This window comes from Tupaia chinensis, unplaced genomic scaffold (genome assembly GCF_000334495.1).
Source record: "Tupaia chinensis unplaced genomic scaffold, TupChi_1.0 Scaffold000061_1, whole genome shotgun sequence".
In the NCBI taxonomy this organism is placed as follows: domain Eukaryota; kingdom Metazoa; phylum Chordata; class Mammalia; order Scandentia; family Tupaiidae; genus Tupaia; species Tupaia belangeri.
In genome coordinates, this window is record NW_006159519.1 from 973,075 (window position 1) to 983,466 (window position 10,392).

At 45.8% G+C, this 10,392-nt stretch overlaps 1 protein-coding gene across 1 annotated transcript in view; it reads right to left on the reverse strand.

The window, feature by feature from the left end:
• The window catches only part of HGSNAT (heparan-alpha-glucosaminide N-acetyltransferase), a gene marked incomplete at its 5' end in the record, with an annotated part of 44,506 nt that overhangs the window by 5,093 nt on the left and 29,021 nt on the right, over positions 1-10,392 (reverse strand). Inside the window, 3 exon segments of the mRNA XM_014592741.2 lie at positions 1,612-1,698; positions 2,516-2,642; positions 3,989-4,110. Coding sequence (XP_014448227.1) covers positions 1,612-1,698; positions 2,516-2,642; positions 3,989-4,110 — 336 coding nt within the window.

Here is a 10,392-nt window from a genome sequence, read left to right on the forward strand (position 1 = left end):
TGAGACTGGAGGCAGGAAACGTTTGAGAACAGTACAATAGAAACTTCCCATAAAATCCCTCTGAAATTAGGAATTCACTTCTGAAAGCATCAAGGGATAAGAAGGTATGAAGAGAAATTCACAGTAGTAGCTAAAATGTATGAATATTTTCTATGCGTCACTTCTTAGAACTTTACGTGGGGGTCAGCAGGTAGCACAGAGGTTAAGGCACTAGACTCCCATGTGGCAGCCCAAGGCAAAAACCTCCTTTAAAAAATGCACAGTATGAAGTACTACAGAGATAAAGACAATACTTCTAAAAAAGAATTACTTAATCACAAAAATGTATGTTTTTTCTCACGCCGGGCACGTGTGCGTGCGTGCCCAAGATCCCGAGAGGAGACTGGAGGAAAAGGGATTGCAGCGTGACCATCCCCCCTGGGGGTGATTTCTCGCTTTCTGTCTCTATGTCTCTCTCTCTCTCTGGCGAGCGCACGCGCCCTATAGTGAAAATCTCTCAAAAAAAAAAAAAAAAGAAAAAAGAAAAATGAATATTTTTTTTGTTTGTTTTGTGATAGGGTATATCCACTCATCAGAAAAAGAGAAAGAGAGGGGACCAGCAGGTGGCATGGTAGCTAAGACGCTGGACACTCCCACATGTCCAACCATGGCTCGAGTCCTAGACCTGGTGGCTTGCTTTCTCATTCTCTCTATCGTCAAATTAAAATGAATGACTAAATAAAGTTGAGTAAATAATTCTTAAAAAAGAAAAAAAGAGAGAGAAACAGAAAAGTGAGAAAGCACCCTCCAACACACACCCCCCTGGGAGGATGGCCATGTCATAATCCCTTCTCCTCCATTCTCCTCTCGGTATTTTGGGCACACACACACAAGCTGCCAAGTCAACTGTGCAGTCAGCATAGTGAAGGCGCAGACACCTTATCCGCCACACCAGCTGGCTGGCTCTATACTTTTTCTTTTTTAGTTTTTTGCCTTAGAGCACGTGTGCTCACCAGGGAATGAGAGAGAGACCGTGAGAGGGAAAGTGGAAAATCACTCCCAGCAGGGATGGCCATGCCACAATTCTTTCTCCTCTATTTTCTTCCTGGCATGCTGGGTGCACATACACCCAGTGTGTGTTTCAAGCCCCTCAGTCCAGGACTCGAACCATGTAGGAGTCCTGCACCTTAACCACTATGTTATCTGCTGGGCCCAAACTTCTGTTCTTTCTAAGTTACCCAGTCCAGGGTATCTTGTCACAGCAGCACCAATGGGCTGTGACAAGTGTATATAAAAGAAATATGGCAAGTGATAGAGTGACTTCCCGATGTTACAAATAACCAAACACTCTGCACACTTTGGCAGGGAGACGGCTCATCCTGAAACTGCTGTCCTAAGATAAGCGACCAAAGACGTTTTCTGAATATAAGAATTACACCTAATTATGTGAACATGCTGAATGTGAGCAACCTCTATTTTTGTCCAATCTGTCAAACGTAAGTGATTTACTAGATCTATAGCACAGGGACAGATATGTTTCCAATGATTTTATTTTAGTGAAAGTTTTCAAATAGTGATAAATCATAATCATATGCTGTCAGAAAAATGTAATCTAATAAAATGAACAAATACCTGAACTCCTAGAAATGCCATCACAATGGAGTTGATGGTCCCCAGGATTCCCTCTGGATCATAGGCCACTTCAGTGTGATAAAGGACCTTGAGAAAAGAGCACAAGAAGGCAGCACTCACTCTCCACGAAAAAGCACACGGACGACTCAGACCGAGAACAAACCGAATACACTCCACTAGTAGTGCTTTTGGCTTCTGCTGTAAATTCACGGGCAACTTTCAGGGACCACAGGCAGAATAACTTCTGGCCAAGAATGTGTGTGGCGTGCAGTACTTCAAAGGGAATGCAGAGCCCCAGCCATGAGCCACGGTCCAACCACGGCCACTCCATCTGCAAGGGTGCCCTGATGAATCTCCTGTGCCTAAATCTCTCTCTCTCTCTCTCTCTTTATGATAAAGAGTGTGTGCATGCAAAAGAGAGAGAGAGAGAGAAGCACGCTAACAGGGTCTCATCATGCTGTACTCCCCTTTCCGCAGTCCTCTGGCTCCTCAGAAACCTGGGTGCCCACATGTGCACCTAGCATGTCTTCAGGCTACTGGGGTCCCCAGACCTTCGGCTGGCTGTGTGCCCTCCAGCTTGGAGCACCCTGCAGCTTGGAGGACACCTGTATTACTGTTGCGCCTCAGTGCCGAACGTCCAAACACGAGTCTGCTGTTGGGGAGCCTGACCTAAGGCAGACGGAGAGGCACCCTGCTCCTCACTTTACTGGCTACGTCCTCATTTTACATCCAACATATCGCTTACAACTGCCTCGCGATGCGGGTAAGTCATCTGACGGCAACTTTTCAAATAGAAGTCAGAGCCCAGCAGAGCTTACTCAGCAGGCACAGTCGGCCAGGTCTTTCTATTCCCTGCGCTTCACAGACCCCAGGCTTCCAGTCCCAGCAAAGCCGTCTCACTCACCGTGGAAGAAGGATGCTTGTAAAGGTGGTCAGCTCCCAGGAGCAAGTGGTCAATGTAGCCAGCAGCTCCCCCAGTGCAGTTTGGGTACTTCCCAAAATCTCCAATGCCGCCAGGGCCCAGGTACCCCCTAGGAAAGTGAGAAACATACTGAAGTATTGAGACCGCAGAAGGAAGGGTGCGATGTGGGCTATTTATGCAGCCAAAGCCTCAAACGTCCCTGCAGGCCACACACCCTCTCCCACACCCTGCATCGTTAAAGGGAGAGGTACTATTTCTACCCTTCTTTCTGTCTTATTGCCAGAGGGCATGAGGCTGATCAGAGAGAGAGAAAGAGAGCACCTTCCCAGGGGGTGTGTCATGCCCAAATCCTTTTTCCTTCATTTCTCCACCCCCCGTCGGGGCAGATAGGCACACAGGCCAGTGTGTTTTCAAGGTGGTGAGGCCAGGATTTGACATGTGGGATCCAGCTTCCTATGCACAGCACTTCAATACTGGACTACAGGGACTGACTCTGGTTTGTTTGTTTGTTTAATTATTATTATTTAGTCTACCAGCGAGAGAGAAGGAAAGTAAGAAAGCAAGTGGCCAGGTCCAGACTCAAACCATGGCTGGCCATGTGGGAGACCAGTGCTTCAAACACCACTCCACCTGCTGGTCCATGGACAGGCTCTTTTTAAAAAAGTTTTTTCTAAAGACAGCGTCTCCAAGGGCTGGACCAGTGGCCCACAGTAAAACACAATGCTTTACACATGACCCACATGACATATGTAGACCCAAGGACACCTGTGCCATGGCTGAGGCTGGGGTGGGTTATAGTGTCAATACCGTACCAGGGAGCCAGTCTCTCTGTCTCTCTCACTCATGTAAGAAATAAATGTTTAAAAAAAAAAAAAATAGGGTCTCACTATGTCATGATCCTCCAGCCTCAGCCTCCCAGCCGGGACCACAGGTACATGCCACCACACCTGGCCTCAATACTGGGCCAGAAACTGAACCTGGGCCTCCCACGTGGTCTGTGGAGCACAGCATCAGAGCAGTGCAAACCAACAGCCCAAAAGGCCCAATTTCTATTTAAACAGACCCTGAAATAATTCATGGGGAAACTTCTCTGGACACACCGAACTTCTCCCAATGCAAAGGATCCGTCAATGGAGAACGAATGCAAGGAGACTCTTCTGACTTGTGAGACATGAAAGCTATAGATCCAGAGCCTCGGACGTGGCCGAGATGGCATGCAGGTGCAGGCAGTGGGAGCGCCGCTGCGTGAGCCAGAGACCATGTGGGAAGGCTCCAGGCCCTGGTCCCAAGTCTGTCTCAATGTGCCAGCTGTCCCTGGGGGCAAGCCCATGATCCTGGCTGGCTGTAGGGCTTGGGGAACATCCTGTGTCTCTCTTGTCTCTGTCTCTCTGATATGAAGGAAATAAATAAATAAATTCAAACAACTAATAACACACAAAGAAAGTATTCACTTACTTAGGGCACCCAGGAACTGGCAGGAAGAATGTCAAGCCCAGCCAAATGCTTTCCAACATCAAGATGACGAGCCACTGGGGCCAGCTGGATGTGACGTCTCGAAGAGAAAGACAGCTTCTCTCCTGAGGGCAGCACAGAAACGGGAATGAACAAAATGCAAAGAGGACGCAGCTAACACACAGCGAGCATGCTGGGAAAATCCCAGAGATGCTGTTCGCAGCCTTCTAGTAGCAGATGAAGTGCACCTAATACGTATTGTGGTGTCTAGACGTTTCCTCTCCATGGAACAGCACAGTGACACATTAGTTCAAAATAAATCAGCAGGCCCAGAAGATGGCGTGGAGGTTAAGGTGGCTGATCCCATATGGTTGACTAGACAGTTCGAGTCCCATAACCAGTGGCTTGAAAATCACACCAGGTACGAGTGCATGCATGCCCAAAATCCCAAGAGGAGAAATGGAAAAGAGATTGTGACATGACCATCACCCTGGGGAGTAATTCTCATTTTCTCTCTCTCTCATCTCCAGTGAGCACACACCACAGCAAGCTAAAAGAAAATAAAAATTAGGAGCTGGCAAGTGGCATGGTGGTTAAAGCACTGACTCCCACATGGCCAACCACATGTTGAGTCCTGAACCTAGTGGTTTTCTTCCTATCCTTTTTGTTTTTAAAGGTTTTTAAAAATTATTTATTTAATATTATTTATTCATTCATTTTTTTTTTTTTTAACTTTGACCAGAGGGAGACAGAGAGTGAGGGAGAGAGCGAAAGTGAGAAAGCAAGTCACCAGGTCCAGGACTTGAACCATGGTGAGCCATGTGGCAGTGTCCAGCACCTCAACTGCCATGCCACCTGCTGGCCCCTGTGGCTTGCTTTCTTACCATCCCTCTCTCTCTATTTTTTTTTTTTTTTTGGAGAGTCTTTTTCTTTCACGTGCATTCACCAGAAAGACAAAGAGACAGAGAGACAGAAAGCAAGAAATTGCCCCCCAGTGGGGGATGGCCATGCCACAATCCGTTCTCCTCCATTCTCCTCTCAGGATCTGGTGTGCGAGTTTAAGCCGCTGGGTCCGGGACTTGAACTGCAGTCAGCTACACGGGAGTTCAGCAACATAGCCATTACGCTAACTGCTGGTCCCCTTCCCTCTCTTCTTCTCTCCCTGTCTCTCTCTGGTAAAATTAAAAATAATAATGAATAAAATAAAATAAATAAATATGTAAATTAAGTAATAAACAAATAAAATTTTCAAAAAAGATAAAGAAATCAGCAGACAGGGGCTGGTCATTGGCGTGGCGGTTAAGGTGCTGGATTCCCACATGGCTGACTGCAGTTCAAGTTCCAGACCCGATGGCTTGCTTTCTCACTTTCCCTCTTTTTCTGGTCAAGTTAAAAACAACAACAATAATAATAACAATAAACAAAACTAAATAAAAATAATTCTAAAAATAAAAATCAACAGACAGTTCTACTCCTAGACTGAAAAGAGTTGAAAACGTACGTTCACACAAGAACTTGTGCAGGGCCGGCTCCGTGGTGCAGTGCTAACAAGGCCAAATTCCCCTCCATTCTTACTGTCCTGCCAGACCCTGGCCCAGCTGTGAAGGCCCTGGATGAGCCTTGCAGGCCCTCAGGTGCAGGAGAGCTGGAACCGACTGTTTTGACAGACATGGCCAGCCTGGTCCCACACTCACTGATCTCTACTTCACCTCAAGGAGACTGACAGCCAGAGAACCTGAGATACTGACAGTGAGGCCAGGGGAGGAAAAGCGAGAGTGACTACAACACGCGCCAGACAGCTGTACTCAGCAGTCGTTACAGGAAGAACCCCGAGCCTTGGGGACTCAGCGATGGACTTGCCAGGTACACGCCTTGGCAGAAGCGAGAAAGCAGCTTTATTATCGAGTGGTTGGAAAAGTCATGACATACTTTTCTGGTTTTTTTTAATGCAAAAATGCATCAAGACTTTTCCAACACCCCAAAAGTTTATTGTTAAGCAGAACTTCCAAATAAACGAATTTTGACTATTTCTGCCTACATGTTTACCTCTACTGGGGAAATAACAACTCTCACCCAGATAAATTCAGTTCAGCAATTTACAGTAAGATAGGAAGGGATCACAAAAGAGATGAGACATTCTTCTCAGAAGGCCCTGCCAGGCTGGAAACCACAGGGTCATTCATGGGTTCAGGTCGTAGGTTGCCCTGAAAATGAGCCAGGCATGTGTGCAGACGCCCAGGATCCTAGGGAGCTGGAGGGCTGGGGGAAAGGGCTCATGGCACGATGACACCCTTTCAAGAGTGTCTCTCTCTCTCTCTTTCATGCACATATACAGGTAAATGAATATATAGGTTATTACGAATTTTAAAAATAGACTTAATAAAAAGAACAGTACTATACTTGGAACTAAAAGACGTTCTAAAGACCATATAATGACTTTCTTAGTCCTCTTTTTAGTTTACAATAGGGCGCCTCCACTTGCTAGAGAAAGAGAAAGACAGAGAGAGGGAATGTGAGAAATCACCCCCGAAAAAGGGATGACCATGTCACAATCCCTTCTCCTCCAGTGTCCTCTGAGGATTTTGGCCAGGCACACACATGCCTGTTGTGATTTTCAAGTTGCCAGGTCCAGGACTTGAACCACACAGGTGGCCATGGGAGGGATCCAGCTGCCTTAACCCCCATGCCACCTGTTGGCCTCTTACCCCTGTTTTTAGAAACGCTGTTTCTCACCGAGGCACAATTTTCAGGTACGGGTTTAGCAAAGAGGAGCTCCAGCACAGCAACCACAAAGAACGTCACTCCCAACCGCTGCAGCACGCCAGGAATCCGCACCTTATCCCAAGACACTGCGAAAGATACCAGCCAGAACGGGTTAGTCAGCATTTCTCCTCTCATCTCCAGGGGAGGACATGCCTATATGACATCTAAGCCAGTCTTTATTAAGTTCTTCAAGAAAGCAATACATGCAGTCAGGAGACATGGCACAATGCCAAGTCCCCACAAAAGGCCAGCCCCATTGACAGTCAGGAACATGACTCAGACTCAAAGCAGGGAGCTGGCCGGTTAGGACACGGGGATAAGAACAGAAGGCCTCCTTCTCAGGGGTGAGGATCAAGGATCAGGCTTGGCTCCGACGTTCACCTCCTGGCCCTTTCCTATTGGAAATTTAGTCAACCCTCGTGTCCACCAGGAACTTGCAAACTCAGCACTACCCACTGGCTGACTCTCCCTGCCTGACGGTTATCACTGGAGGGATGTAACCCTCAACAAACCCAATGATGATGCAGCCCCTGGCCCCCACGCCTCCAACCCGTGAGCTGCATAGACCTCTGTCTTTGTCAATTACCAAGACTCAAGTAATTCTTCTATTAGCAACAGAACAGACTAGAACACATATAATCTTGAAATTCACTGAAATCAAAAAGGCAGGAGGGCAGGGTCTGAGAACAAGGTGGCCTTGTCCGGTCCCTTCTCTGCCTCTCACTACACTTAGATGATCCAGAGAACACACTGCCATCTCCCCTGGCCTCAGACTTTCCCGTGTACAGAGGGGTCTGTGCAGTCTTAAAAGGCACCGTCCCAGATTAAAATTCCAAAATATAATAATAATACTAATGACATTGCCTATATTTTTCCAGGAACTGTTCTATTTTGCAGGTCTGTGAGATAGAAGAAGCTTTTGTTCAAATTATAACATGCAGATTTTGGCCCAGTGGCTCTAGCACAGTGCTAATACAAATGCCCTGTACTGGAAACCATATGGCCGACCATGGGTTCAGATCCCCAGGTTGGCTTAAAAACACACCAGGCTCAAGTGGTGGTACACAAAATCCTGAGGAGAACTAGAGACAGGGCATCATGGCATGACCAGACCCTGACAGGAGTACTCCTCCCCTCCCCCGTCCTCTCATACACATGACATGCTATCACTGAAAAGAATGTAGTTCCGAATTTCAATCTGAATTACAATAACGGTAGGAAAATAATACTCACAAGGACCAAGGCAATAATTGGGGTTCACGATGACAATCCCTATACAGATTAACAGGAAACTCCTCCACGCAATTTTCCCGAGCAATCTGAATTTTGAACATCCCCGCTGCAGCATAGATGTCATTGACAGAAAAATTGAAGACCCCATAATAAATACAAACCTAAAACAAAACAAAACAAAACTCAGCTATTAATAGACCAGTTTCCATTTTGGTTTTCTTTGGCCCTGTAACACTTCAGTATTTTTTTTTTTTCTTAACATTCTACAAGAGAGAAAGAACACATGGTTTGTTTCAAGTGGACAATGATTGAAAAAACACTGGGGAGCCGGAAAGTGGCATGGAGGTTAAAGGCATTGGATTCCCATGTGGCCATCTGTGGTTAGAGTCCTGGACCTGGAGGCTTGCTTTCTTGCTTTCCCTTTCTCTCTCTGGTCAAATTGAAAATAATAATAATAATAATAATAAATGGAATTAAATGAATAATTATTTAAAATAAAAGAACATTGGGCTATAACAAAGAGATTAAAACAGACTTGTTTTGGGCTGTGAGGTTTTGACAGTGCATCTTCAGGCCCTAGCATAGTACATTGAATTCCCAAGGACAACCCTCTCATTCAGTTATCAGAGAGAAACAATAATGAAAATGCCACAACCCTAATAACCAGACATTCCCTAGCAAGCCCTCCAAGTTCTTGAGAAACAAACAAAACATTTCAATCACTTCTGGATTCACTCCCACTCCCAAAAGAAACTGAAAGCTTCATCTTTTTCTCTGTACTGGGTCTGGGTCCCACACACTTTTCCTTCCCTTTCTTTCACCATGCTCAAGTAGCTCTGGGAAAAGCTGGAATACGACTTCTCTAGTCATTTGGCTGGGGTTACAGAGAGGAGAGAGTGTTCTTACTAATCCCTTGATGTCCCCTGATATCCTTTCTCAGGGTCAACCTAATCAGATAAAAGCCCCTTTGGGGGACCAGCAGATGGTGTAATGGTGACATCACCGGACTCCACGTAGTTCACCACAGTTCAAGTTCTGGACCTGGTGACAAAACTCATGCCAGTCGTGTGCGTGTGTATGCCCAAGATCCCGAGAGGAGACTGTAGAAGGGACTGTGGTGGGGCCATCCCCCTGGGAGGGGCAGGAAGTGATTTCTTGCTTTCTGTTTTTCTGTCTCTGTCTCTCTGTGAGCACACACACCCTATAGCAAAAAATCTCTCTCAAAAACAAAAAAGTCTCTGTGATCAGTAATGTTCTCTTTAGAGAACTCTATCTACAGGGAACCTCACAGAGAACATACATAATTAACAGATCTTCAGGCATGTAAAACTCCTCCCAACCCAAATCTGTCTCTAAAAAAGGTGGGGCCAGTAAGTGGCATGGTGGTTAAGGGCACTGGACTTCCACACGGCCGACTGCAGTTCTAGTCCCGGACCTGGCAGCTTGCTTTCACACTTTCTCTCTCTTTCTATCTTACTCTGCCCCTCTCTGTTCAAGTTAAAAAAGTAAGTAAGTCAGTAAATGAATGAATGAATAAAGGGATTTCCCTCCAAAACCATAGTTTACATTAGTGATTGGACCAGCTCTGTAGCACCGTAGTTAAGGGACCAGATCCCACATGGCTGACCACATTTCGAATCCTGACCCTGGTAGCTTGGAAAACATTCCAAGAATACATGCGTGCATGACCCAAATCCTGACGGGATGCATGACAGGGGGAGAGGGGACTGTGGCATTGCCGGGGTCAGGGGACCAGCCTGCTGAAATCTTTTCTTTCTCTGATAAGTGTATGCATCCAGCAATAAAATAATGAAATTAATGATGAAAGCCAAAGGACCAAAGGCATAAAACGATGGTTGGGACTGGCCCCTAATGATGGCATGGCATTGCCCCAAGTATCATAGCAAAGATACAAATTCCACATCATACAGGAAGTATCCCTCGACAAGAATAGGCGACCAGGGATGATCAGAGACAGAATTTGGCTACTCTACTGTTAACTTTAAATTTTAATTTATTATTAAATTACCCTGCTACATATTCATCCATATTCATCAATACCAATACACTGTATTTCTTCTGGGAGGCACAATGTTATACTTACGTTCAGAATTAGTGGAACTTCACTACATATTCAGAATTTATGACTTCTTACAAGGTTTCAAGATCTGCTATAGCATGTCTCCCTATGAAATCACTCATCTTTTTTTTTTTTGGATTAATTTTACATACAGTCCCCATCATGATGGATATAATATGTGTACAATTTTTTCAACAGAGAACTTTGCAATTTTTTTTCCTGTTAACTGTGTCTCTGCTTTTCAGCTCACAGCTACCCTTCCCACCCACTCTGGACCATCCACTCCCCTCCCTTACAGTCTCTGGTATCCACACATACCTAACAATCATTC